Source organism: Aspergillus lucknowensis (assembly GCF_044049455.1).
Source record: "Aspergillus lucknowensis strain CBS 449.75 chromosome Unknown BJX67scaffold_53, whole genome shotgun sequence".
Lineage (NCBI taxonomy): Eukaryota > Fungi > Ascomycota > Eurotiomycetes > Eurotiales > Aspergillaceae > Aspergillus > Aspergillus lucknowensis.
The window spans coordinates 107,066-133,927 of NW_027263597.1; the positions used below are offsets into that span (position 1 = coordinate 107,066).

A 26,862-nucleotide genomic window follows, 5' to 3' on the forward strand; every position below is an offset into this window, starting at 1 on the left:
TTCATTCCTGACGAAATTAGCCTAAGCCAAAAGCGATGACCGAGGTCTGCCTTGAGCAAAACTCCATTAACTACATGATTTATCAGTTGCACTTCATCGATACGAAACCACAATACCGGTTCATCGTCCTGGTCATCCCATCCCATCCCAGCCACCCAGATTCTGTGTCGCAAAAGCTTCCTTTCTCGGAATGCTCCCTGAGTAGTCGCTCGATCATGCAGCTGTCCGGTGTCTTCAAAAAAGAAGGTTGTAATCAATGAGATTGTTTCCAAGAGCCCATATTCCTCCAGCTTTAGGTACCGGATATTACTTCCGCCTAACCCAATGAATTCTGATGAGATCTGCTTTCTTGGAAAGCGCGACCAGAGCTGAGAGGTCCTCGGAATTGCCGTGATCGGCCCGTTGGAGAGGCCAACTATCTCGTTGGGTCGCAGGTGCTCTGAATAGACGCTCGCACCGTGTCAAAGAGCGAGACCACGGGACGATAAGCGTCAGTTCTTGCCCCCGGGAACTCTCGGGCCAACTTCCGATTGTGCAAGTTCGAGCAGAACACTCAAGCCCTGACAGTTACTCACCCAATGGACCCGGCGTCCTCGAAATCGCTATCCTCGATTACTATCTCCATCCTCGAAGCCTTTGAATCGGATCTCAGGTGGCCATTTGTCTCCGCCTCTGACTCAGAGTCCAGAACCCGATCCCAATATTCGTCCAGGGAATCGGTGTCTTGGTCGTCATCGTCGGAAGCACCGCCTGCAGCAGTCTTAGCTTCTTGAGTGATACCCGTTGTCCCCCGTCCCTCTTTCAGGGCGATCTGGTTCTTTCTTTCCTTTTTCTTCATCATATGATGCAGCGTGTTTCCGCCTCGTGTTCTAATACTCAGTTCCCGCATCATGAGGTGCCATTGGATAGTCTGGGCACACGCGGGACATTTCCCAGCAAGCGGCGTCAGCGCGTCCCCATCGTTGGTCGTGTCCATATATCGCGTAGAAGAGCACAATAGATGACCCGCGCAATTGCAGCCCATGTGTGGGCAAACAACAATTAAATCTTGTTTCTTCAACTCGATGTCGCATATACGACAGCGCAAATCTCCGAGGCCATCTAACAAGAACATCGTCTTTTCCAAGTAGCATTGCATATGCGAATAATCGGACCGGATGTTCTTGATGCTCCCAACCCTCAGTTCGCTCTCCTCTGGAGGGGCCGAAGCATCGACGCAGTTACCATCCAAGATGGTCTTCATATGTCGGGGGATAACCCCATCTACTCGGTCACACCAAATTCTCCACGCCTGAGAGACATCGGCAGCGAAAAATCGTAGAGTCAAAGGCCAGCCTTTGAAGTAGGTCGAGCGGAGGAGCAGATGTAGATCCTCTAAATGAGCTTTCAAAGAGGTCCGAGTCCGGCGACCGGGCGGCCGCCTCTTCTTTTTTTGCGTTTTCTTCTCATCGGGTTTGGGTCCTTCTTGCGCCTTGGGATGCTTCCGAGACTTAGAATTCTTCTTGTTCTTCGCCATAATGGGGCTGCCTTGAGCATTTTCTTGAGCCCCTGGCTGGTCTTCAACATCCGGTAAACCCGGGACGAGATGACGAGATGCCGCTGGATGTTGCCATGCCCACCTAGAAGACAGTTAGAGGGACGAGTCAAAACAATCCGCGAACGAACTCACTCAAACTGCAAGGCCGCAATACGACTCGTGAAGCCCTCGACGACCATCACCATTTCCCAGGGTCGTCTCTTTTCATTCGCTGTTTTGCAGGCTCCGCCTTTAGAAAGGCCATTGTGTTGAGCAAGGCGGCGAGCAGGGTCCGGTGTAGACCCAATGTACAAGGCTGGTGGGGGTTTACATCCGGTGCCCGTTGATCGGAGCAGATAGCAGCAGTAAAAAGCTGGTATGATCTTGGGTTGACCGTCGTCCATATCGTAAACTAGCCTTCGGGATCAGCGATCATAACCCGCGCAGGAGTGAGGTATTGATCATTTTAGATATAAATAACGATTGAGTCCCCGGGGAACTCTGATTTCTTTATCGTATGTGGGATTCAAGACGGGGAACGCCACTGCCTTGCGCTGCTTTGAAATGTTTACGTCCTTGTCTGAGGCGGGTATATATTTTGTAACTGGGGCAATCACGTGGCATGATTTGGGTCCACCACGACAAAAATGTTGAACTTTGGCAGGAGACTGAGATAGAGTGTTTGTCTGGATAGTATATTTCTATTACGATGCCTTAACCTCGCCGAGATTGTCCGATGATGCCTCTACTTCTATCGGTGTTGACGTGATGGGCTGAACACGTGATCTATTCCAAAATAGGAAATTTTGCGAAGAAGCCCTGGAGCTCGTTGCACCATACCCTGTCAAAAACACACATATCTTCGCATGTTGTATTAGGGCCTTCACTGAGCGCTCCAACTGAGATAATACTTGCTCCCGCCTCCTCGGTTCTGTGGAAATGGGGCGTCTGGTTGCGTGGGGAACACAACGATTGACGCGTTGGCTGAGCGCCCAGAATGCTGGAAATTTGTTCATGATGGGTGAGAGGAACGGGAGTCCAGATGTGTGCGGCAAGGAGATATTGATCAGACCACGGTGCGACGCGCTGGCGTCGTGGCAATGCTGCTCGCTGATCGTCAAGCGACATCAAGAATCCATGGCCCCCGAGGAAAGCGATGTCAGCTTCTGTAGAGGGCTCGTGCGGTCCACGCGTGTAATGCACGCAGTTATGATATTCGAAATATCCTGCGACACCTCCTGAAGCGGCCTCCCTGCGTCGACCGTCCGAACATCAGCCCTCCGCTGGAGATCAAACACCGTTTTGAACAACTCGCGAACGCGGACTTGCATGGTCTCGTTCTCGTAGCGCTCCCCGCCAAACCCACCGCGCTTTGCGGCCTCTTCAGGAGAAATCTGAAGGAAAAGGCAAAGATCTGGCTGTGGTAACCCAATCTCAGGTGACCAGGCCCATTCGAGGGATAGCGATGGGTTGGCCTTCGCAGCCGAATATACAGCGCCAGAGTATGAATAACGGTCTATGATCACACTGGTCCCGCTAGCGACATCCGATTCAATGCTCTGGGCAAGCTCCCATCGGTTTGCGGAAAACAGGAGATGGATAGAATGATCATCCAACTGCGATTGGCCGCGTAGATAGCTATCGATCTGCTTTCCGATGGATGTGGTTCGGTCTAGGTGCCGCCGAATCGGTCAATCTCTGTAAATGCGAGCTAGTATGAGAATGGAAGGACTACCTGGGAATCGGATGTATTTCACAGAATGGCCTGACTGGACGAGAAAGTTGCGGAGGTATTCGCATTGACTGGATTTGCCTGCTCGGTCCAGCCCTTCCACCACGATGAGCACCCCGCGTTCTCCTCGCGCTCCATTCGCGACCATTTTGTAAGAGATGGGCCTCAGGCCGGGGTGGTGCCGTGCTCAAATAAGCATATCCTCAGGATTGGAAAGAAAGGAGAGGATTTGGCGCAGACGGGAATGGTTGAGATGTTGAGAACGCGCAGTTGGGCCCAGACGCGTGAAGCGAGAAAACCTTGGAAGTCGGCCCGGATCGCCCGCATCGAAGCTCAGGCGACAACCAAACTTTCTCTTCTGGCGGCCGACATTCCCAACCCCCAAAACAGCTCCTCGATTCTTGATCAACAGTATACAGCGCCATGGGATCAGAGAGTCTTTCACAGTCGCTAAATGAGATGCTCAAATTCACCCTCTTGGGCTCGGCAGCCTCAGTCCTTGCCCCGCGCCTCGGAACGCTAGCAATTGCAGGCAGGAAATCTCTCTCGACGCCGCACTATGTCCCGCTGACCTCGCGGGGGATGGTTCCCCATTTGGCGCACGATGTGATGCGGGATAGTACCTCTATTGGGAGCTTGTTTATTGGTCTAGAAGATTGTACGTACATACTTCAATGCCGGAAAACATTAAAACTCGCATGACACTGACAATCCGATGCCCACTGGGGCTCAGATAATCAGTCATAGAGAAAGAGCAACAGCCCAAAAAGTCGCGCAGCCCGATATATTCAGTACCGACCGAGTCTCATGAATCGGCCCTGCGCAAGTTTATCTGTCTCCCTGACGACCTGCTGTTGATCCTCGGCGCTCGTCGCGAGCCTCCGATCGCCTGTCCCCCGTCAAATACACCGACCTCGATCGCCATTCTCACATCCGTGGGCTTTACGCAGCTGGAAGGGGCACAGTATGTCGAAGCTATCCGGAAACTCAACCCGGATATCGTGGTCGGATTGGCAGACTTGGTGGTGGGGCAAAATCCCGGAGTCAAACGACGGCCGAAGATGGTCGACCGGACACATGCATTCACCATCCGAGGCACTGATGAGCTCTACGGACCTGATACCTCCGCGGAAATTCGGTCAAACGCCGCATACTTTGCCCCAATTCTGCCACTCGAAAACACCGAGCAGCAGATATATCTCGAGGACCTAGAAAGCGATCTCCGACCCTTCATCTCCGGCCTCGCCCTGTACGAGCCAGCGTCGCTATCAATCGTACCTGAGGCCCTGGGTGACCTGCCCCGATTGCTCTTCAGCGGACCAAATACACCCCACGACATCCTGCGTGAAGTTTCCCTTGGCGCAGACCTCCTCACCATCCCTTTCCTCAGCCTCTCCTCAGATACTGGCATGGCCCTAACCTTCGCCTTCCCATCTCCCTCTAACGCGGATCTCAAACCCTCATCCGAACCTCTTCCTCTCGCCGAAGATCTCTGGTCGTCATCATATACAACAGATACAGCTCCTCTTGTCAAATCGTGCACCTGCTACACCTGCCGAAATCATCACCGCGCCTACATCCACCACCTCCTCACCGCCAAGGAAATGCTCGCATGGACCCTCCTCCAAATCCACAACCACCATACCATGGACCTCTTCTTCGCCAATATCCGCGAGGGTATCCAGCGCGGCACATTCGACACTGACACGCAGTCGTTCCAACAGACATACGCTCCCGACTTTCCCCCAGCCACAGGTGAAGGACCGAGGTACGTGTACTTACTTTTTATCCAACCCCAACAAGCATCATATCCATCGACACCCATAATGCTAACTAATCTGCCCGCAGACTCCGTGGCTACAAGCTTCCCGCCTCAGGGCCCTTTCAGCAACGTCGATATCCACCAGCCTACGGAAAACTGGATCTCGCCGCAGAGAAATTCGCCGAGTCACAGTCTTCTCTTGCGACACCTGATACGGGTGCCGAGGGGCTGGAAGAGCATGGCTTTGCGGAGAAAGTTCGTATTGAGTGAATGGTTACTGATGGTTCTGTGCCCATGTGAGAAGACGATAAGGGAGAGCGTTGGTGTTTGGAGTCTGTTGGAAGTCTTTTGAATTTAAATAGACCCGAGTATAAGTCTACAATCAATCAATTTGTATTCGGTCTTGATCTTTGTTGGACTGGATATAGGCACTCTGGTTTCTGCTGTCTTGCTGAGCTATTAAGGTCAATTGAGCGAGAATCATCATTCAAGAAGTAAGTTAAGCTCATCGTGACGGCATATAAAAAGCAAATCCCGAACTGCTACCAAAGACCCATTTCAAAATGCCATGTTGAATTTATGTACACTTCGTTGAAAAAAAAAAAAAGGTAGAGACGGCTACTCGTCGATGAAGCTGCGAGATATCTGGGCGTGGCTAGGTGTGATACCTGGTCCACCACCATTTCCACAGCCTTCTAGGCCCCTAACAATTCGCCAGAACATCCCACATCCACTTCTTCTCATCTTCTTCCTCCTTCGAGCCGATCTCCGTGCCAGCTCCGAAATCCTGACCCACCACACAAACAAGGTAGACGTCGTTCTTCGTCTTATCGAGGAACCGCTCTGTCGCCGAATTACGGGGGTAGATTCTTCGCCACTCGTCCCAAATCCTGTATGCCTCGTCGCCCCACGCCCGGAAACTGACTTCCTCGATGATAGTTGGGGTGATGATTTCCTTGCCCCGGAACACGCCCCATGTGACAGCGTTGACGTTGTTGGGGTTCATTTCGATGGGGTCGGCGTCTGTTGTTTGGGCGGCGAGGGAGGACTCGAAGTCGCCTCGGCAGTTTGTAGCGAACCAGGCGAGTTTTTCGTGGCCGTGCTTCTGGAGAGTAGGTTTGAGGGTGTTGTTGAAGTCGGAGGCCGGGCAGAAGAATTCGACGAAGGGCTTTTGGAAGACGAACCCCTCTCCTGGCGGGCCCCAGCCGAAGACGGGGTCATCGCTGCGGACACCGTTGACGGCGGGTTGGGAGGCGAGCGTCCACCAGCCCTTGCCGTCGATGAGTCGAAGGAGTTCAGGGCGGATGGTTTCTGTTTCGGCATTTAGGCCGCTGGTGTCTTCTTCCGCGCCGCCTTCGGACCACGGGACCATGTAGAGGTCTCCGGAGACGTGGCGGCGAAAGAGTTTGCTGATGTCGTCCGGGGTGACGGGGTGGCCCCAGATCCGATGGGCCACGGAGGGGGCAACGTGGAGGGAGGGGCCGTAGCCATCGATTTCACCAAAGGCTGGGGAGCGAGCATCGCCCCAACGGCCGTTGGGGAAGTCATCCCAGGTGGCTTCTCGGCCTAGGGAGCCGAGACCTTCGGAGATTTGGAGGGTTGTACTGCGATCTGGTGGCTGCGCGGGCATTCCTGCGCTGGCGGCGGTGGCCTCGTGTGTTAGAGAATCCTTGGATGATGGCTCTGAAATCTTATCGACAATCACACGGTTATGGGGAATGGAGTTGATAGACGAAGCCCGCCGCCGAGTTGATGCAGCTTTTCTGGCTGCTTCGACAGTAAGCAATGAGGCGTCCTCGCTCACAGCCACTGCGCTGTCGTCTGGAGAATCCGGAATGAGTTTGCAGCGTTCAAGAATGAATGAAACAGTCTTCTCCAAGTTCAAGGTATAGAAATGGAATCCTCGAAAGCCCGGGATTGGGAGCCTGCGAATCCCCTCTACAAGGTCGACGAGGATATCCACACCCAGCCGTTTCACTGAATCGTCGTCGTGCTTGACCTCCTCGAGCTTTGCAAGAATCGGCGGCGGTATCTTGACATGGCTGAGCTTCGTCACTCTCGTCAGGATCTTGTAGCTGTGGATGGGCATCAGGCCCGGAATAATAGGGATAGTCTTGAAAACACCAGATTCATGGTTCCGTAGCATAGCCTCATATTTTGTGTAGGCATCAATATCGTATGTCAACTGGGTCATGATGAAGTCGGCGCCGGCCTGCGTCTTCTCGACCAACCACGGTAGGTCGACCTTGGGATCCTGGACATCCTGGAAAGAATCCGCGGGGTGACCCTCCGGATAGCCCGCGACACCAACGCAAAAGTAATCGCCGTACTTCTTCCGAATGTATCGAACTAAATCCACGGCAAAGGTGAAGTCCTTGTTGCTGTCATCCTCCCCGTGCATATTGTACTCTTCACTCCGCGGAGGGTCACCACGGAGCGCCAGGATATTTCTAATCCCCAGCACCTTCGCTTCCTCTAGAGCTTGATCCACGAGCGCCCGGCTCATGTTCGTACATGTTAAATGCAAACATGTGGTCAGCTGCAATTGCCGCTGGCATATCTCCGCCAACTCCAGCGACCTCGCCGCTGTGCTCCCCCCAGCGCCCCAAGTGACTGTAACGAACAACGGACGCAATGCTTGAGCCATACGCTCTAATCGCGCTTGCAAATTGGCAAATCCCTACAATACACGGTCTAGTTAGCTGCCAGCTTTTGCTTCAAAGACAAATTTCGCTGGATGCGGGGAGGATATAGCCCCACCATCTGAGTCTTCGGAGGGAAGAACTCGAGAGAGAAGTAATTCGCGTCGGGCGGCAGAGCCGCAATCTTGTCTGTGAGCTTCTCCATTCTTGGAGATATCGAGTCTCCTCGCTGGGAGTATGGCGGGCGAAAGGCGACGTGAGAGGGAGAGAAGAACGATCAAGTCGAGGAGGACGTTGGGTGGGTTTTCTTCTCGGAGTATCAGTCCCCCAGCAGCCGGAAGTGGGAGGATTTCCTCCACCACATCCAATTGTCATTCCCAGGTCGACTTTCCTCTCCCACCGAGTTCCCCCCGTGTAACTGCCATGCGTAAGCTGCAGATAAAGTCTTGACTGGACTGCACCTGCTTCTGCGGTGCCAGAACTGGGTGTCCCACTGCCTCCAAGCCTTCTCCACAAGACTGACATGAAGTCGACCACCGACTACCCCAGGCAAAAACTCGACACACCACCCCGGTGAGCGCGAGGGATTTCTTCTCAATGTTATAAATACAATCTGACTCGACAGGTTGAATTCATGGAGGAGCTTTCTCTGCAAACACGCCAAACAGGGCCCCGTATACGCTGCCGCATAACTGAGTCAAGCTAGCGGCCCTGTTCCTGCTGCAAGAAGAAGGCTTGAACTTCGACCTCACCCATCCCGACTTGAAGACACAATCTCGGACTCGGTCGGGCCCTCCACCGATTGCCAACGAAACTGCCGCAAAAATGTCCTTCCGACGCATTTCGGCACTCTCACGCCCACTCCACATGCGCTTCTTATCACGATCGTCCCGGCGAAACCTCACCACACCACCAAATCCAACGTCTCCGCCGCCGCCTCCTCCGAAAGACGCTCAATCGCGCCTCCGCCGCTTCAACAACCGCCTCCCCTCCTTTCTCCGCGCCTACACAACCCCCTTACTCACCGCGCCAGCAACGCACGTAACATCCTTCCTCATCCTGCACGAAATTTCAGCTGTTCTCCCGCTATTCGGGCTCGTCGCGGCATTCCACTACGGAAACTGGCTGCCCGATTTGACGTCATACAGTGGGTTCGAAGATGGGACAAGGCGGTTTACGCGGTGGTTGAAGAAGAAGGGGTGGGTTGAGGACGTTGATGCGGACGAGGTTGCTTCGGGGATGGCTACGGAGGAGAGGGTGGGCGTGCGCTTAGTTTTGGAATTTGCAACTGCCTATGTGGCTACGAAAGCGCTGTTGCCTTTGCGGATTGCCGGGAGTGTTTGGGCGACGCCGTGGTTTGCTAGGGTTGCTGTCGCGCCCATTGGGAGGGGGGTGAGGGGGTTGTTCCGGAGGCGATAGACAATTTATACTGGGCTTACTTCAATGCTGAAGTTTGAAGTTTGAACATAGACACGCATATAGACTCTGGGGAGAGAGGTCGTGAAAGGCGGTTTTATTTAGAGCATATCAATTCTATTTCTCATCGCATCTGTCCTGTCTTTGTCCCACTCTCTCTTACAAGCGTGGACGTAAAGCTGTAGGAACAATGCTAAAAGGAAGTTACTCCTTCTCGTAGATCCAGCTGAAAGCGTTGAGCTTGTAGTTCTGGATCTCCTCAGGAGTGAACCAGAGGCCAATCTCCTTCTTGGCGTTCTCGACGCTGTCGGAGCCGTGGCAGACGTTGCGGCCGACATCGATGGCGAAGTCACCACGGATGGTGCCGGGAGCGGAGACAAGAGGGTTGGTGGCACCGAGGATGGCTGTTGGAGCATCTTAGTGACTCTGCGGAAAGGCTACAATCGACCAAGGAAACCTACTGCGGCCGGTCTTGACGGCATCACGGCCCTCCCAGACCATGGCGACGATGGGGCCGCTCAGCATGTCTAAATCCGTGTAAGCACATATCTCGGAGGGGGTGCCTCCGCGCTTCAAGGACTCACAGGTGACGAGGCCGGGGAAGAAAGGCTTCTCCTTCAAGTCGGCGTAGTGCTGCTCGAGGAGGGAGCGGGAAGGAGAGGTGAGCTTCATAGCAGCGAGCTTGAAGCTGGTACTGGTCAGTTTGATTGATGCAGGATTCGATAACCTTTATAAATACGCACCCGCGGTTCTCGAAGCGAGAGATGATGGGGCCAACGAGTCCACGCTGAGGGTATTGTCAGTCGACCATCGACGTTCGCGTATTGCAGCCCAATTCAATCGATAGAGGGTGCAATTGGTATGGCTGCTCTGGTGCGTACCTGGACGCCATCAGGCTTGATAGCAATGAAACTACGGTGAACAGTTAGCTTGGTCAGGTCGACATGAGGGGTAAATCAACACCTGGGAAAAAATTGTGCAAGGGGAATTGCACGCGGTGAGAGGTAACTAAAATTCACTTACGTCTGCTCGCTAGACATTTTGAAGGAATTGGGGTAATCCAAGACAGGGGAGTCAATGAGATGCGATAAAGACGAGAGGGAAGAAGCAGAAGCTGGCGTTAGAACTGGCGAAATTCTTCCTCTTATGACACTTCCAACCACCCTGTGTGGGGCAATGGGATTTTGGAGGGGCTTCCGTCGTGCATGCCTGACAGCCTTGGAGCCTGAATGGCTAGGACCTTGCGCTATTGCCTGAACGGTGAGGTGTCTAACCCCAATCCCCAAGAACGGAATAGCGCAAGTCTCGCCCAGCTGCTGAGCTCTCCGCCCGCACTTGAGGCCACCCTGGAAGCACTACTATCAATTGTCCTCCAGCAACGTGTGTTGACCTCAGCTCTGGTAGATGCAGGTCAGAATACCCGCTGCAAGCACTGATACTCTCGGAGCTTGAGTGTCTCTGATTGCATCTGTCTCAGCCATCATGGCCCGGAGCCGGCTGTTGTCCTGCTGGACCCTGCTGTTCTCGCTGGCAATATTGTTCGGATGCCTCATCATACCCGGAGGTACGTTTACACGTCTTGTTTCTAACATTGGGCCCCTGACATATATTCGCACCAGTTACCGTGAAGCACGAGAATTTCAAGAAATGCGACCAATCGGGCTTCTGTAAACGCAACAGAGCTCATGCCGACGACGTCTCCGCGAAGGGCTCGTCCTTCACATCACCATACGAGCTCGACACCTTTGAACTTGCCTTCGAAAACGGCCAATTGTCAGGGAACATTTTGAAGACCGTCTCCCCCACTGAAAAAAAGAAACTTCCTCTCCTCATCTCCTTCTTTGAGTCGGGCGTTGCGCGCGTGACTGTCGATGAAGCGAAGCGCCTGACGGGTGACATTGAAATCCGGCATGGAAGCCAAGCCCGAAAGGAGAGGTATAATGAGGCGGAATCATGGGTTATTGTTGGCGGACTGGAACTTAGCAAGTCGGCGACATTCAGCCCCGAGGATGGATACACCAAGGTCCTCTACGGACCCAACAACACCTACGAGGCTGTGATTCGACACTATCCTTTCTCTGTGGAATTCAACAGGGACGGGCAGACTCACGTACAACTGAATAACAAGAATTTTCTGAATGTAGAGCACTGGAGGCGCAAGGTGGAGGCACCCACTGAAGGCGAACAGGATGTTCTTGGAGACCAGGAAGATGAAAGTACCTGGTGGGAAGAAACCTTTGGTGGAAACACAGATTCCAAGCCAAGAGGGCCGGAGAGCGTGGGATTGGATATCACTTTCACTGGCTACAACCATGTCTTCGGCATTCCTGAGCATGCAGATTCCCTTTCCTTACGGGAAACACGGTAAGCTCCGCTTGGCGTGGATTATCTATGATTGAACTGACGATGATTCAGAGGAGGCCCTGGTAACCATGAGGAGCCTTATCGCATGTACAACTCCGATGTGTTTGAATACGAGCTGAACAGCCCCATGACCCTCTACGGTTCTATTCCGTTGATGCAAGCTCACCGCAAAGACTCGACGGTTGGTGTTTTCTGGCTCAACGCTGCCGAAACCTGGGTCGATATTGTCAAGTCAAAAACCGACACACAAACTCATTGGTTCTCCGAGGCTGGTCAGCTTGACGTATTCGTCTTTTTAGGACCCTCTCCTAGCGACATTAGCAGGAAGTATGGCGAGCTCACAGGGTATACTCAATTACCCCAGCAGTTCGCCATCGCTTACCACCAGTGCCGCTGGAATTATGTCACTGATGAGGATGTCAAGGAGGTTGACCGCAATTTTGACAAGTACCAGATTCCGTACGATGTCATCTGGCTGGATATTGAGTACCTCGATGACCGGAAGTATTTCACTTGGGACCCTCTGACCTTCCCCAACCCAATCGGCATGGAAGAGCAGCTAGACGACTCTGAGCGCAAGCTGGTCGTCATCATTGATCCCCATATCAAGAACCAGGAGAAGTTTGACATCTCCAAAGAACTGAAGAGCAAAGGCTTGGCAACGAAGAACAAGGATGGAGATATCTACGAGGGTTGGTGCTGGCCGGGGTCCTCGAACTGGATTGATTGTTTCAACCCTGCAGCTATCAAATGGTGGATCGGCCTTTTCAAATATGACCGATTTAAGGGAACCCTCCCGAACGTTTTCATTTGGAACGACATGAACGAGCCTTCGGTTTTTAACGGTCCAGAGACCACGATGCCCAAGGACAACCTGCACCACGGAAACTGGGAACATCGCGATGTCCACAATGTCAACGGCATCACCTTCGTGAATGCCACGTATCAGGCGATGCTGGAGCGCAAGAAGGGCGAGATCCGCCGGCCATTTATTCTAACACGGTCCTTCTACGCCGGCGCCCAACGCACGTCCGCCATGTGGACCGGAGACAACCAGGCCACCTGGGAGCACCTGGCTATGTCGCTTCCCATGGTGCTTAACAACGGCATCTCTGGGTATCCATTCGCTGGTGCTGACGTTGGTGGCTTCTTCCACAACCCGAGCAAGGAGCTGCTGACCCGATGGTATCAAACCGGTATTTGGTACCCGTTCTTCCGCGCACACGCGCATATCGACACTCGCCGTCGCGAGCCGTATCTAATCCAGGAGCCGTTCCGGTCCATCATTACGCAAGCCATCCGTCTAAGATACCAACTGCTTCCCGCCTGGTACACCGCCTTCCATGAAGCTTCGGTGAACGGGACTCCGATCGTGAGACCCCAATTTTACGTCCATCCATCCGATGAAGCGGGGTTCGCAATTGATGACCAGCTCTACCTTGGATCCACTGGTATTTTGGCGAAACCAGTTGTCTCCGAGGACGCAACAGCGGTCGACATCTACATTGCCGATGACGAGAAGTACTATGACTACTACGACTACACTGTGTATCAGGGAGCAGGAAAGAAACATTCAGTCCCCGCTCCGATTGAGAAGGTCCCCGTGCTGATGCAGGGTGGACATGTCATTCCTCGAAAGGACCGACCACGCCGCAGCAGTGGTCTCATGAAGTACGACCCGTACACGCTAGTTGTGGTTCTTGACAAGAACGGCCAGGCAGAGGGCACCCTATATGTTGACGATGGTGAGACTTTCGACTACCAACGGGGGGGGTACATCCACCGGCGCTTCCGTTTCGAGGGTTCCACTCTCTCGTCTGAAGATATTGCGACTCACGGCCCTCAGACAGCCGCATACCTCAATACCATCGCCGGTGTCCGTGTTGAGAGGGTTGTTGTCATCGATGCTCCGAAGGAGTGGCAGGACAGGACCACTGTGACCGTGATTGAGGATGGGGCAAAGGCATCGTCATCAGCTTCGCTGGAGTACCATGCCCAGGGAGACGGCAAGGCTCCATACGTGGTGGTGAAGAATCCCAATGTGGGGATCTCCAAGGCATGGCGAATTGAATTTTAAGCTTGTGCAATACGTGACGTAGAATAGAGATAGAGGGAAATATGCATGTCTGTACTGACAGACTTGGGGATATATAATGTACGAATATCTCACACGACCTTTGACCCTTTTCTTGAAGGAATCCGAGACTAGTGATCCAAGCTGAGATTAGCGCTGGCTCAGCTGGCGATTGATGCTTGTTTCTGCTGGTCCACTGGGAGATCATCGCCTCGATCAGCCGCTGACTCAGCGGGCAAGAAAAAGAAAGAAAGCAGCTCAAGGCCCCCCCCCAAACATCGCTTCCAAACGAATTGCGTTCCAGGAGTTAAACCCCAAGGGCGAGGTCAACAAGCCGCTTGTTCCGTCTGCGCCAAACCTCTGTCTTTTGGGGCGTCTTTGATCCCCTCACGTTCTCCTACCAGGTCCGACGTTTCCGCCTCGCGATCCGCTCGACGGTCCCCTGAGCCTCACCACCAACTTCCTGCTCTCTCAATTGACGCTTGACGGGAATCGAAGCGCGCGATGTATATCGTGTCACAGCTCATTGAATATGGAGCTCCAATCTTGTGCGTTTCGAACCGACATTCAGGATGGGAAGATACGTAATCGTGGAGGCCGCTGCTGACACCCGGAATAGCCTTGTGACGTCCCCATTAACATCGTACACGGATCAGATCCTCAGTATACACCGGAACAGAAGTTCGGCCGGATTCTCCCTTGACATTCCGCTGATTATGCTGGTCGCGTCAATTCTGAAGTGAGTCCCTGATCGCAGGTGTCGACGGCTAACACTGACACTCTGCGCTAGGGTCTTTTACTGGTTTGGCGACTACTATTCACTCGCGCTGCTGGCGCAGGCCGTTATTATGATCGGTGTCCAGCTTGTGCTGCTGAAATTTGCCTTGGATAATCGACCGGCGCCTGGGCAAAAGAGCGGGGTGGAGCACATTCCCTTCAGCGATATTGGGGACGGAGGGTTCGCCAGGCCGTATGATTTCTGGCAGTGGAGAAATGCGAGGCCGTACGTTTTTACACCCGTATCAGCGTTCTTAACGGTCTAACTGAATATCTTATGTTGCAGATACTGGTTGTTCCTTGCCTACCTCACTGGTGCCCTCACCGTCATCCACATCTGTCTCCCGCCCATCTCCAACTCCGCGGTCTACATTAACTTCCTTGGTTACCTCGGTCTAGCCGTTGAAGCGATATTACCTCTGCCGCAGGTCATCGCAAACCACCGATCCCGATCGTGCAAGGGATTCAGAATCTCCGTGGCTGCTGCATGGATTCTCGGCGACATAATGAAGTTGAGCTACTTCTTCACCAGCGAGGACGGCATCCCCTGGGCCTTCCGGCTGTGCGGTATGTTCCAGTTCGTCTGCGACTGCTACCTGGGCGTGCAATTCTGGATGTATAACCAGGGCAGCTTTCGGGGTGCAGGGAGCCCGCAGGAACGCTTCGAGAAGGAGATCCCGCTTGAAGAAAAAGACATCCGAATGACTTGACGACTAGCGAACTCGTAATTGGCATAAAGCATGTAGACGACCTACGTGGTGATAGACACGTTTTTCCTTTCTATATATAATTCCTTTGTTTCCATGTTATGCCGATTAATTATTTGATGACGAATAGCGAATTTGGTGCCCCGCGCTTTTCTGACCCCACCAGCGGAGAAGCTCTTGGATGACGAGCTTGTCGATTAGCTGATAATAACTTATAAACCTTCTCCATCTACAACTCCCTCTATCAATTCCCCAGTCCATCACCATGGATCCAGAAAAACCAACTCTCCGAATCGGCTACGTGCCTGGTACGTCCATGCACCCCTCCATCAAATCAACCAACCCCAATGCCATCGATCTCCCCATCCAACCCAGCTCCCCCATTTCAAAGAATAAGTAGACAGCTGATCCTTCCGCGGATAGAACACTACCTCGCCCCCCTCCACCTCGCACTCCGCAATGCCTCGACGGCCTCCGCCCTTCCGTTCACCCTATCCCTAACGCCGTTTCCGTCTGGCACAGGCCACATGATAACATCCCTACGCTCCGGCGAAATCGACCTCGCAATTGGTCTCACGGAGGGATGGGTCGCTGGTCTCGCAGGGAAACAGGCCCCGACCCCTCCCACGGACGGTGGGTATAAGGTTGTCGGACACTGGGTTGACACGCCGCTGCGGTGGGCGATTGTCACGGGCCGTAACAGGGAGAATGTGGCCGGGGTTAAGGATTTGAAGGATGGGCGGGTGGGCGTTAGTCGATTGGGGAGGTAAGTGATTACCTGAGATCACTTTACTCGCATCAAACTGTTGCTAACGAGACCTGTGGTTGTAACACAACAGCGGATCCCACATAATGTCCTTCGTCCTCGCGCAACAACAAGGCTGGAAGCCAGAGTCGCTATCCCCCGTCATCCTGGGCCCCTTCGGTTCCCTTCGAGACGGCGTCACAGGCTCGAACAACAACGACGGCCCAACAGCCGACTTCTTCATGTGGGAGCACTTCACAACAAAACCCTACTTCCACACGCCAGACTCCCCGCTCAAGAAAATCGGCGAGATCTTCACGCCCTGGCCGTCGTGGATGATCGTCGCGTCGACGGCTACTTTCCCCACTCCAGAGCGCGATGACAGGCTCTCTGCTCTCTTCGAGTTCCTGGACCAAGGGATTAATGTCTTCCAGCATGATCTGGGGGACGTCGTCAGGCGGCTGGGCACAGGGGAACTTGGGTGCACGTATGGGGAGGAGGATGCAAGGGAGTGGATTAAGGATGTGAAGTTTACGGCGGGGACGAGGGGGGTCTATGAGGGTGTCGTTTTGGGGGTTGTGGATGTATTAAAGGTTGCCGGGGTCATCGACGAGGGGTTGACGAGGGAGGAGGTGATTAGCCGGGTTATCGGGGTGGGGAGGTAAAGTTCTACTAACTCAGTATTGAGTGTGTATACCGGGGTACCTTGATGCTCTATCAAGCCACCTGGGTGTTAGCTTGACATGCTATGTAAGTGATGCACGAAGTCTGCTTGTTATCTCGCACGGCGTACAAGCCTCGAATACCTGAGCTCCTCAATTTCTCCAGAACAGAGGAACTGTAGCCCAACAAATGCCAGAATATCAATCCTTCTGGTACTCAAGTACTGAGTTTCCAGGATACGGGGGAGCTCGACGCCCTGAACGCAACGCCAATTCCAGTAGCAATTGAGTGGAAACAAGGCCGTGACATCATACGGGCGACGGAACCTCCAAAAATTCCGCCATATATAGCTCAGCCATATCGTGCATGTTTGACTCGCCGAGCAGAAAAGAACAAGGAACCGGGGCTGGCACGGCCACAACGTGACGTCCTACCACCTTTGCGGAGGTTAGTGGATGTTGCAATGGATCCACTGATGGGGCTAACTTACAAGACCACAGCACCTGATCGTTGGCCGGCTGAGCAAAACTTGCCTCCAAGAGTTGAAGGGCAAAGGCGTGGGCGGCATCTCATTTGTTACCACCAAACAGCGGATTCACAACAACTTACTATCCCTTCAGGGGGGGTTTAGCGACTTCATCGCTTGCTTGTTGAACTCCCCCTCAGCTTGCCGAGAACAGACCCACTTTCTCGGCAGCGATCTCACCGGATCGGAGGAAAGCCACGTCCAATGGCGTGAAGCGGCCCACGGGCGCTTGCGCTCCATCCCATGCTCTCACCTGCGGGCACTCTCGTCCACATCACGAAGCGTGGAACGGCGTTGACTAACTATTTACATTCTCAGATACTCCTTGTCCTGGTGCAGTACTCTTAGAGGAGTACGGTGTTCAGTTTCTTGTTGTCGAAAGGATGGGATTTTTGCGAGTGACCTTCGGAACAAAAAAGGCAGCCAATCTAGATCCACATCCTGCATGAACTATTGCGACGATCATCACTTCACTGTCTTAATTCCTCATGCGTCCCGCTGTTCATCATGACCCAATCATGCAGCTGCCCAACCGTGGCTGGCTGGCGTTGGCCAAACAATGTTATATAAACGGGGCCATCTTCCTTCGCTTCGCACACTGTTCAGCTTGTCTGCAGCGAACCGCAAGATGGCCATCCTCTCTAAGCTCCTCGCTTTCACCCTCGCCCTCACGGGCGCCCTCTCCGTCTCCGCCGCCTCTCTCCCACAGACAGACTACGAAGTAATTGTCGTTGGTGGTGGACCGGCAGGCCTGAGTGTTCTGAGTGGTCTGTCTCGCGTTCGCCGCAAGACAGCCCTCTTTGACTCGCACCAGTACCGCAATGACCCGACACGGGAAATGCACGATGTTATTGGAAACGATGGTATTTCCGCTTGCTTCCGTAGACATTGATTCGAACTAAGAAGGGAACAGGAACACCCCCAGCAGAATTCCGTGCCGCTGCCCGTGAGCAGATCTCCAACTACAAGACTGCCACCTTCATTGACAACGCAATCACTTCGATTACCCCTGTGAACAACAACAACTTCACCACTTTCTTCCGCGCCACCGACGCCACGGGCGCCGAGTACACGGCTCGCAAGGTCGTCCTTGCCACGGGAATCGTTGACGTCCTCCCCTCGACCCCGGGTCTCGCGGAAGGCTTCGGGAAGGGTATCTTCTGGTGCCCCTGGTGCGATGGGTACGAGCACCGTGACCAACCATTCGGCATTCTAGGAACACTCCCACACATTGTCTCCTCGCTCCTTGAAATCACAACCCTGAACACCGACATCATCGCCTTCGTGAACGGCTCATACACAGACGACCAAGTGGCTGTTCTGGAATCCGACTACCCAGACTGGCGCGCTCAGATCGCAGCCTACAACGTCCGCATCGACAACCGCACCATCGCCTCCATCGAGCGTCTGCAGGACGGTGGGGAGGTCCAAAACGAAGCGGGCGATCAGCAGTTCGACATCTTCCAGATTAACTTCACAGAGGGAGCGCCCGTGATCCGGAACGCGTTCATCACGAACTTCGAGACGGCACAGCGCTCGTCGATCCCCTATGACCTTGGCCTCGCGATGAAGGACGGCAAGATCGACACGAGCATTAACCCTGGTATGAGGACGAGCCTTGCGGGCGTCTTTGCAGTGGGTGATTGTAACAGTGATGGGAGCACGAATGTGCCCCATGCTATGTTCAGTGGCAAGCGAGCGGCTGTTTATGGACATGGTATGTTTCCCGTGCCCCATTTCTACACGGATTGTCATATTTCCGATTTGCTCTGCCTTGTGATTGAGTTGAGTTTCTGACCGGATGTAGTTGAACTGGCCCGTGAGGAGATGGCTGCTGCTATCGCCAAGCGCTCGTTATCGACCAGAGCGCTACAGAAGGAGGCCGAGAGGATGATGGGCGATGAGATGGAGATGATCTGGGAGAGAGTCAAGGCATAACCTTCTGCCTTCTGTGCACATATTCACATAGTCGCGTCTTAGGCGTGTACTGGTATAATATCCTAATCAACCATACGCTGAGCAATTTGATGCAAACAGTAGTCCTAGATATCTTTGGTGAACACGTCTTACTTTCTTCGTCAAGGGAGACTGAAGGTTAGAAAAAAAAGTGAAGCGGAGAAGACCTTAGGCTGGCACGTCCACAACGTGACACCCTTCCATTCCACTTTTTGGAAGGTTCAAGGCAGATTCTTCCCAGGCTTGCGGCATGATCCTTTTCTTCAGGAGAACTTCCTCAACCACATCACCTGATATGATTGGTTGCGTGGTTCTGATCCGCAGGATCAAGTCGAGCAAGGTGACAACTTGCACAGGAAAGACCCCAGCAAAGCTAGTCTGGAGGCGAGAGTATGTTCTTGCCTTCAGTTTGGATTGAAGTGGCATTGATATATTATTCATTATTTGATTACTGCCTTGATTAGTTAGCTTATCCTGCTTTATTATGTAAATACATACATCGTCCTCCACCTCCCTCATGTGAGCCCTCCCCCCCACAAAGCCCTTGGAGGAATAATACATACCAAAAGTACCACGAAGATCAAATTTCAACCCAGTCCAGGTCATCATTAGGATCCATAATCGAAGGAATCAGATTCATGGGCTGACCCGGTTGGCCGTCGCCTTGATCTTGGTTGCCCTGCGAGTCCGAGCCCTGCGGCGCCCCTGACGCTTGCGGTGTGACTGCAACTGGCGTTTCCTGCTGTGGCTCGGCCTCTGACTGTTGCGGGCCCTGCGTCTCTCCCTGCGTCTCTTGCTGCGTCTCTTCTTGCGTCTCTCCCTGCGTCTCTTCTTGCGTCTCTTCCTGCGTCTCTCCCTGCGTCTGTTCCTGCGTCTCTTGCTGCGTCTCTTCCTGAGGAACTGCAACTGGAGTCGGAGTCAAAGTCGGTGTTTGCTCGTCCTCTTGCGGAGCCTGCTGCACACCAGCACCACCGCCAGCCTTCCCAAGGGCACTCTTCACCCCCGGCAAAAACCCCTGATTCCCATACGCCTGCGTAACATCCCACATCATGACCCCGCCGAAGCTCTCAAACTGCTTGCTATACGCGATAACGGGCTCCAGCGACCCAATCGGTACATAACCCGTGCTCGCGGCGCCCGTGTTCGCGGGCACACCCAGGTAAACGCGCACGTTCTTGTTCTTGCTCTCCGTCAGCGCCCATTTGTCCCATGTTTCGAAGTTGAAGTTGTTCTGCGCCGCTGGTTGTCCCGAAGAAGAGGAAGGGGTGAAGGCGTTCACGCCGCAGTAGTTATTGTAGAACTGCACCCAGACTGCATCGATTGCCGCGGAGGCGTCCGTATTCAGGATATCCTTGTCCGCTGCGTCGGGGAAGGGACACTGCGGTGCGGCGGTGAGATAGTACGTCCTGGATGTATCTGCGTCCGCGAGGCTTCGAAGCCGTGTCGCGAATGTGCCCATGTTCGACACGGCTGCTTCGAAGTCGAAGTCGAAGCCGTCGAGGACGGCGCTGCCGAAGGGGCGATGCGCGTTCGCAGCTGTATCCGTAGCCCTGCCTCCTGCTTGTTCCGGGCCAAATGTAGTCCAGATAAGGTCGGCGCCGGCTTCGGCGGCGGATGTGGACGTGAACCCGCCCTCGCTGTAGGTTGCGCCGCCGATGGAGAGGAGGATTGTTTTGCCCTTTGATTGGCATGTTGTTATGTCCTCGCTGTGCACGTTAGTTGCTCCTGTATAAACTATATATGGAATGGGCTTTTTGGGGGAAGGGGGGGTTGGGTACGTACCCGATCTCAGGACAATTCTTCAGATTTGTGCCTGGGAATGTCTCGCATTTCTCGCTTGACGAAGCGAAGTCGACCTCTGGGGCGCCGCCGGGGCCGTTGATTGTCATCAGGAAGGCGAGGATGATGACATCGATGTTTGGATCTGTTTGCCTCGTTAGTTTCACCTGTATACATCTGAAGTATAAGATGTATACTCACCATCACAGTAATATCCCAACCGCTGCTGCGCCAGATTCCCCGTGCCCCGGAACGAGTTTTGCCCTAACAGCCGGACGAATCAGTCATCCGTCTCGATCTTCCCACTCGTGTTGGGATATGCTATGGCACTGTAGGTGCCAGTGTATACTCACCCCAATAAACCGCAACCGTTGAATTAGACGACAAGTCAAGTGCCGCATATACCCCCTCCAGCACGGCCAACCCCCCCAGGAGGCTGAGAATTCTCCGCATGAATGACATCTTCATTTCCTTTTTTCGCTTTCTATACAAACCTTGCAACACACCGGGAACCTACCTGGACCGAAACAGGGGATGCGAAAAGGGGGAGAAATAGCAGAATATAACCTGCATCCATCTGGGTCGGGTGTTTTTAAACCTGTCGTGGGTTGGCATGCCGCGAGGACTTGACGCTTGGGTGTTTTGGTCCCGCATTCCAGAAGTCGGGCTCGGGAGTGTCAGACATTTGATGATTGGGGGGCTTCATTGGAGGACTCTTGTTGCGTGTACATTCCAGCATTCCGCGTACCTGACGGAGTGGGAGGGTTGGGGTCTCGGCTGGAGTGTGGTATGGAACTGGCATTCCGGGTGAGATGTGCTGGAGGGAAACGACTGACTCGAGGGGATGACTGTCAGATGCTGGATTGTGGGACGGTGAAGCGTACAGTCTCATCAACCGACAGTAGAACATCGCGGTGTATTGGCTATAGACAAACGTGTATACTCCTCCACCGAACATAAAAGGATATAGTTCTCAACGCAGCCAAAACAAACCAAGCCAAAGCAAAACCTCAACCTCCTATCGGTACAACGTAAGGTAATACCTACTCAACATCTTCTTCCTCCTTGCTCGTGGCCAAGAAGAATCTCCCCTTGGGCTGCCCAGGCTGATCATACTCAACCGTCAACCGGGAGAGATGCCCAAGTATATTTTCGATCTTGAGATCCCCTTTATCGCGCTTCGACCGTCCCAAATTCTCCAGCCACTTGAACTTGTTCAGCATGAAATAGACCAGTGCTATGACAATCGACACGCCAAGCGAGTAGCCCCAAACGCGAACAACGGTGACGATATCCGTCCAGCCATTTTCGGTCTCGACGAAGGACGTGGCTGGATCCGTGGGCATGGTCTGGTTACTGAACCATCCGAACAGGCAGAATATGGTTGCCAGTATATCGACGCCTAGAATCGCGCCGACGAGCTGGACGCTTGGCCAGGTCTCCATGCCGCGGGTGACAAAGATGAGCCAGTTTTCTGTGAGTGCTACCTCGAGAAACAGAACTTCTTGGATGGAACCCCAGTTTTGAATGATGCCTCCAGAGGGCAGGAACATGGAGCCACGGACGATCCATGTGCCCAGCGCTAGGAGGACTCCTAGTAGAACAGAAATGAACCAGATCTTTGGGAGTTGCCATTCCACTGGGCGGAGCTCAAAGGATGCGTTATCATAAGCGACGGCGACAGTGGCAAGGTCGGCGAAGAGGGCCAGAAAGACAACCAACTCAACCCGGATGCTTTCGTTGATGATAATCATTGATGTGACCAGATAAATCTCTAGGTGCAGGCAAAGCGCGATACGGTACTGAATATATGCCTTCATCCGCTGGAAAATCTGGCGTGCCATTTTAATCGAGTCAATGATCGTGGACAACCCGGGCTCCAGGAACACAATATCTGCAGCGGATTGTGCTGCCTCAGAGGCTCCTTCGACCGCAATACCGCAATCTGCCTTCTTTAATGATGGTGCGTCGTTTACACCATCACCGGTCATTGCAGTGAGATGGCCTCGACCCTGAAGCATCTGGACAACCTGATATTTATGTTCTGGGAACACCTCCGCAAAGCCATCTGCTTTCTCAACCAAGTCGCTGGCCATCACTCCACTCAGGCCGCCGTGGATTAGTTTGTCAGAGTTGTACACTTTCGTTCCCAGCGCAAGCATTTTACAAGTCTCTTTAGCAATTGCCAGCGCATCCCCTGTAAGCATCTTCACACTGATCCCTAGATTTTGCGCTTCACGAATGGTGTGTGCTGTATCTTCTCGGGGAGGATCAAACATTGGAAGCATTCCCAGGAGTGTCCAAGGCTCTCCCTCTTTTTGAACGGCGACGCCCAAAGATCGGAAGCCTCTGTGCGCAAATTCCTGAGCCTTGGACTTGTAGTGATCGGCTGTCTCTTTGGAGCATTCCGTGAGTTGGAGTACCGCCTTTGGCGCGCCTTTTGTACAGGTGTACCGAATACCATCACAGACGACTACTGACACAATTCGTTTGGAAACCGGATCGAAAGGTGTAAATTTTTCGGTAGTCCAGCCCCTTCGAAGGATTTCACGGGCCCTGGGGTACGATCTAAGCGTAAGAACCGTCACCTTATCAATAGGGTCTAGCGAGTCGATGTTATGAGAAGACGCAAGGGCAGCCACAGCAAATAGCCAGTCGATATCGACGCCCTCTGCCACGTACGGGTCTCGGATACTCAGTTTATTCGCTGTAAGAGTTCCCGTCTTGTCGGAACACAGGATGTCGACACCCTATAACAGTTAGCTGTGTATCTTGATACTATGCTGGCGGGAACGTACGGCTAGAGATTCGATAGCAGTGAGTTTCTGCACAATAGCCTTCTTCTTGGCCAGATATGCTGCACCTACAGCCATCGTAGTCGTTGTAACGACAGGAAGACCAACAGGAACACCGATAATCAGCAATGTCAGTGTGTAGTGGAGTAGGGTCTGCTGGCGAGGTGAGGCGATTGGGAGATGACGGAAGAAGCCACCAATCCACGCAGCTAAAATCCATGCCATGACGAGAATCAACAAGGATGTACCAATGTTGTCCATGACTATTTCGAAATGCCCTGCACCTTTTGCAGCTTGCACCATACTGGCTGTACGGCCCACGAACGATGTTTTCGCGGAGGTCTGGACAATAGCGTACGCCTTACCACGTTTACAACCCGTCGTATAGTAGATCATTCCACCCATATAGCGGTCCACAGCAAGCGATTCGCCTGTGATAGCGGAGTGATCACACGCCAAAATTGGGTAACCGCGCTTCCTGGCCGGCTTGTTTTGCTGTGCCTCCTCTTTCTCTTTCCCTCCCGCTTCCTCATCGATATCAGATTCGGACGTGCTACTAAGATCGCCGTGCTCGAGCATCATTTTATACTCATCGAATCCGTTCGGGTCTTTGAAGTCGCAAACAACCTTTGCATCGGCGGGAACGACCTGGCCGTCTGCAACAATGATCTGCTGGCATCAGTAACAGCCTGGGGTCTTCGGCTCGTATGGCATACCACGTCCCCAGGCACGAGTTCTCGAGCGAGAATCTCCTGCTCCTCGCCATCGCGAATGACATGGGCTCTCATTGCAATATCTCCTTTCAGGCTAGCAACGACGTCTGCGGCTTGCTTCTCTTGATACCATCCAACGGACGCGTTGAGACACAGAATACCAATGATGACACCAAAGTCGACCCAGTCTTCCAAACCCGCGGCAAGAAGCACTGCAAGTTCCATCACTAACTTTGTTAGACTGTTGTCTGCTGTAAGCGAGAAGGTGCATACCGTATAGGATTGGGCCTCGGAAGTACGACAGGACCTTAGCGATTGGATTCTCTTTCTCAGAAACCAGTTCGTTCCACCCAGCTCGTCGACGTCTATTCGGCACCTCAGAACTCGGCAATCCCTGACTGATATCCGTGATAAGCCAGTCATCTGGGTACTTGCCCGGCTCTTGTTCTACCTCCTTGCGGCGGATCTTGCGCTTCTTCCACGGCATGTACCAGATCCTCCTTTCCTCGACCCCTTCTTCCTCCTGTTCCTCGCCCCTTTCACGGAAGCTTGAAATGAACTTGACGAGTTTTCCGTATTCATCAAGATTCGACCAATCTTCCTTTGTCGAAGCACGAGATACGCGTCTTGTCGCCCGTCTGTCGCCCGTCTCGCCTCTTTCGCCTCTGTCCGTGTCGCCTTGATGGCCAGAAAATGAAATCCGACCTGGCGCCCCCGGTGCGGACTCCGCTCCTCCTCCTCCTCCTCCTCCTCCTCCAGTTTGAGTGGCATCGCCGGACGTACCAGCGGCATCGGCCATGTTGGCGAATGGCTTGACTTTGGCTGTGGAAAGGAATTACAGTCGGGTCGTACGCGCTCGTCGCTTCAATTTTCTACACCAAACGAGGGGCTCACAGAAAAATCTTACAGCGGAGGAGAGAAAAAGAAGAGCCTCCAACTCCGTGCTGGCTCCTGCGCCCGGACTCCGGTCTCGCAAGAAATCATGTTGACGTAGTAGAGTCGAGTAGAGTTTGGGCACAGCGTAGAAATTCCATGCGATTGAGTTTGTGACTGCGGTTGGGCGGGGAAAGCCATCTCCGCGCTCTGTATGAAAAACCTTGCAGTAACCAACCTGGGACGACTACTTTCGGATGTCTTGACGTCGAAGACGTCAACGGCGCAAGTAAGTCGCCAGGGAGCGAACAGAAACGGCGTTCTTCCGTTGATCTGCGGGCCCCCGCCTTGCCATTGAGAGTTGATGCTCACCCAAAGAAGGACGCGCCAACCGTGGAACGAGTGAGTTTCAGTTCGCGGGAGTAACAAGCCGAGCGAATAGGAAGGAGATGTGAAGTCGAGCTTTCGGACACTTTAGCCTGTCGTTCTAGCAGACGTATGGGAGGAAGATCCATTGTTAGGTCTGTGAAACTTTCCCGGTGGTTCCGATGGCACCGATGGCATTGAGTTTTGCTGCGGTGTTGATGGCTGGAACGTCATACATCCGTCACAAACATCGGGAAGAGGAATCTCCACAATATCGGACCCGTACCAACGGCTCTTGGTCAGGATGGGTGGTTTGTAGTGTTGGTTGCAGAGGGGATTGGTGGAGAGTAGTGGAGAAGTGGAGGAAGATGAGGAGGGGGGAGGAAGGGCAACGGGGAGAGGAACAGAGGTCACGTTCTGACTACAACTGCCTCACCACCAATTTCTCTCCCTTTTCCTCTCTATGCAAGATCAGGATAAAGTTCAAAGACGGGCTATTTGGACAAGGATATCTCGACTGTTACGGGAAGCCTTACACCTGATTCTTATACACAAGCTATACCTCAAGGTGGAATATATTGTGATATGAAGCTCTGCAGAGACGAGGCTGTTTATACCAAGGTGAATCTATGCTTCCCTTGCTGAAGTAGATATTGCCTTTGTTGTCTGCCTTTCTATTCTAAAAGCACGGCCGTTAAGCTTTACCCTGTCTAGTATAAAGCTACTGCTATAACTTGTTTCTGAAGTTTTTTTATAAGTAGCCTGCCCTATAGCATGGTAAGGGTAAGTCTTGTAAGTCTAGTAACAATAGACCTTAAACTTGAAAGCTTTGTGCTGGATCCTAAGATCCCTAGTACCACACTTTTATATGTTAAAGGTAGTGGCACTCAATAGGACTAGCTTTGCACATGGCCAGTGCTGTATTCAAAGTATACACTTCCCGTGGAGTAGATATTTTGGCAGACTAACAACACATCTCTGACACCTTCCACAGTCATATGAGGATTTATAGCAGGGTTTGACGGGTGATATCTGAGGATCGGATTGGACAACTAATGAATTGCATTTATATCTTACTGCAATCCCTCCAAGTGTTAAAGAATCCTGATATTGGGGCTCTGAACCCAGTATAATACTTGGTTTTTATCCGGTTTTGTAGATGACTTTCTATTTTAAGACTTGTAAAGCTCGAGATTTCGACCTGGTCGAGTGCACTGCAAAACTATCACCTTCAATTAGCTCCTTCCATGCCTCGTCCTATCCTTCTAGGCCTCGGCACACCATCCAGTAACCCCAGTGTTTTCACAGAGTCAAGAAAGAGTTCTGTCCGAGAATATCCTTCTCCTTCACGTCTCCAGGAGTCCCCCGCCTCATTCTCGACCCTCAGATGGAAGATGGTGCGCCACGGCCTCCAACGGTCTGCCCCTCCAATCAGCCCCGCAAAGCAACAAAGCTT

The 26,862-nt window shown here is 53.0% G+C and overlaps 12 protein-coding genes across 12 annotated transcripts; 6 read left to right on the forward strand and 6 right to left on the reverse strand.

Annotated features, from left to right (window-relative positions):
* Nucleotides 1–298: 298 nt before the first annotated feature.
* BJX67DRAFT_263318 (structure-specific endonuclease subunit SLX1) lies at nt 299–2,077 on the reverse strand. The gene is made up of 2 exons (XM_071026386.1): nt 1,670–2,077; nt 299–1,619 (listed from the first exon to the last, which is right to left on the reverse strand). Exons 1-2 carry the CDS (start codon nt 1,918–1,920, stop codon nt 572–574), a joined length of 1,299 nt encoding a protein of 432 aa, XP_070882307.1. The 5' UTR covers nt 1,921–2,077; the 3' UTR covers nt 299–571.
* Nucleotides 2,078–2,088: 11 nt separating this feature from the next.
* On the reverse strand, nt 2,089–3,512 carry BJX67DRAFT_364098 (bifunctional thymidylate/uridylate kinase). Its single transcript, XM_071030148.1, has 2 exons — nt 3,252–3,512; nt 2,089–3,188 (listed from the first exon to the last, which is right to left on the reverse strand). Exons 1-2 carry the CDS (start codon nt 3,394–3,396, stop codon nt 2,644–2,646), a joined length of 690 nt encoding a protein of 229 aa, XP_070882308.1. The 5' UTR covers nt 3,397–3,512; the 3' UTR covers nt 2,089–2,643.
* An 81-nt stretch (nt 3,513–3,593) lies between these two features.
* On the forward strand, nt 3,594–5,462 carry BJX67DRAFT_263435 (tRNA-ribosyltransferase family protein). The gene is made up of 3 exons (XM_071026389.1): nt 3,594–3,906; nt 3,990–5,016; nt 5,097–5,462. The coding sequence occupies exons 1-3, from the start codon at nt 3,672–3,674 to the stop codon at nt 5,278–5,280; spliced, it is 1,446 nt and encodes a 481-aa protein (XP_070882309.1). The 5' UTR covers nt 3,594–3,671; the 3' UTR covers nt 5,281–5,462.
* A 1-nt stretch (nt 5,463) lies between these two features.
* BJX67DRAFT_263336 (methylenetetrahydrofolate reductase (NAD(P)H) MET12) lies at nt 5,464–8,167 on the reverse strand. The gene is made up of 2 exons (XM_071026387.1): nt 7,771–8,167; nt 5,464–7,690 (listed from the first exon to the last, which is right to left on the reverse strand). The coding sequence occupies exons 1-2, from the start codon at nt 7,855–7,857 to the stop codon at nt 5,714–5,716; spliced, it is 2,064 nt and encodes a 687-aa protein (XP_070882310.1). The 5' UTR covers nt 7,858–8,167; the 3' UTR covers nt 5,464–5,713.
* BJX67DRAFT_263430 (uncharacterized protein) lies at nt 8,168–9,278 on the forward strand. The gene has a single exon (XM_071026388.1). The coding sequence runs from the start codon at nt 8,478–8,480 to the stop codon at nt 9,069–9,071; it is 594 nt and encodes a 197-aa protein (XP_070882311.1). The 5' UTR covers nt 8,168–8,477; the 3' UTR covers nt 9,072–9,278.
* On the reverse strand, nt 9,147–10,239 carry BJX67DRAFT_364107 (nucleoside-diphosphate kinase). The gene is made up of 6 exons (XM_071030149.1): nt 10,092–10,239; nt 9,950–9,980; nt 9,812–9,855; nt 9,653–9,756; nt 9,530–9,595; nt 9,147–9,472 (listed from the first exon to the last, which is right to left on the reverse strand). Exons 1-6 carry the CDS (start codon nt 10,106–10,108, stop codon nt 9,273–9,275), a joined length of 462 nt encoding a protein of 153 aa, XP_070882312.1. The 5' UTR covers nt 10,109–10,239; the 3' UTR covers nt 9,147–9,272.
* A 174-nt stretch (nt 10,240–10,413) lies between these two features.
* BJX67DRAFT_364111 (glucan 1,3-alpha-glucosidase ROT2) lies at nt 10,414–13,606 on the forward strand. Its single transcript, XM_071030150.1, has 3 exons — nt 10,414–10,632; nt 10,688–11,432; nt 11,484–13,606. The coding sequence occupies exons 1-3, from the start codon at nt 10,551–10,553 to the stop codon at nt 13,507–13,509; spliced, it is 2,853 nt and encodes a 950-aa protein (XP_070882313.1). The 5' UTR covers nt 10,414–10,550; the 3' UTR covers nt 13,510–13,606.
* A 110-nt stretch (nt 13,607–13,716) lies between these two features.
* Nucleotides 13,717–15,211, forward strand: BJX67DRAFT_364114 (PQ-loop repeat-containing protein). Its single transcript, XM_071030151.1, has 4 exons — nt 13,717–14,054; nt 14,126–14,245; nt 14,297–14,509; nt 14,570–15,211. The coding sequence occupies exons 1-4, from the start codon at nt 14,011–14,013 to the stop codon at nt 14,991–14,993; spliced, it is 801 nt and encodes a 266-aa protein (XP_070882314.1). The 5' UTR covers nt 13,717–14,010; the 3' UTR covers nt 14,994–15,211.
* On the forward strand, nt 15,125–16,553 carry BJX67DRAFT_263500 (uncharacterized protein). The gene is made up of 3 exons (XM_071026390.1): nt 15,125–15,298; nt 15,414–15,756; nt 15,830–16,553. The coding sequence occupies exons 1-3, from the start codon at nt 15,256–15,258 to the stop codon at nt 16,398–16,400; spliced, it is 957 nt and encodes a 318-aa protein (XP_070882315.1). The 5' UTR covers nt 15,125–15,255; the 3' UTR covers nt 16,401–16,553.
* A 999-nt stretch (nt 16,554–17,552) lies between these two features.
* On the forward strand, nt 17,553–19,379 carry BJX67DRAFT_390670 (NAD(P)/FAD-dependent oxidoreductase; the record flags this gene model as incomplete). Its single annotated transcript, XM_071034664.1, has 3 exons — nt 17,553–17,787; nt 17,838–18,641; nt 18,732–19,379. The coding sequence occupies 3 exons, from the start codon at nt 17,553–17,555 to the stop codon at nt 18,860–18,862; spliced, it is 1,170 nt and encodes a 389-aa protein (XP_070882316.1). The 3' UTR covers nt 18,863–19,379.
* BJX67DRAFT_390672 (glycoside hydrolase family 18 protein) lies at nt 19,380–21,121 on the reverse strand (the record flags this gene model as incomplete). Its single annotated transcript, XM_071034665.1, has 4 exons — nt 19,380–20,586; nt 20,663–20,804; nt 20,861–20,923; nt 21,013–21,121. 4 exons carry the CDS (start codon nt 21,119–21,121, stop codon nt 19,461–19,463), a joined length of 1,440 nt encoding a protein of 479 aa, XP_070882317.1. The 3' UTR covers nt 19,380–19,460.
* Nucleotides 21,122–21,556: 435 nt separating this feature from the next.
* BJX67DRAFT_263586 (putative plasma membrane H(+)ATPase) lies at nt 21,557–24,148 on the reverse strand. The gene is made up of 2 exons (XM_071026391.1): nt 23,458–24,148; nt 21,557–23,409 (listed from the first exon to the last, which is right to left on the reverse strand). Exons 1-2 carry the CDS (start codon nt 24,034–24,036, stop codon nt 21,703–21,705), a joined length of 2,286 nt encoding a protein of 761 aa, XP_070882318.1. The 5' UTR covers nt 24,037–24,148; the 3' UTR covers nt 21,557–21,702.
* Nucleotides 24,149–26,862: the final 2,714 nt, after the last annotated feature.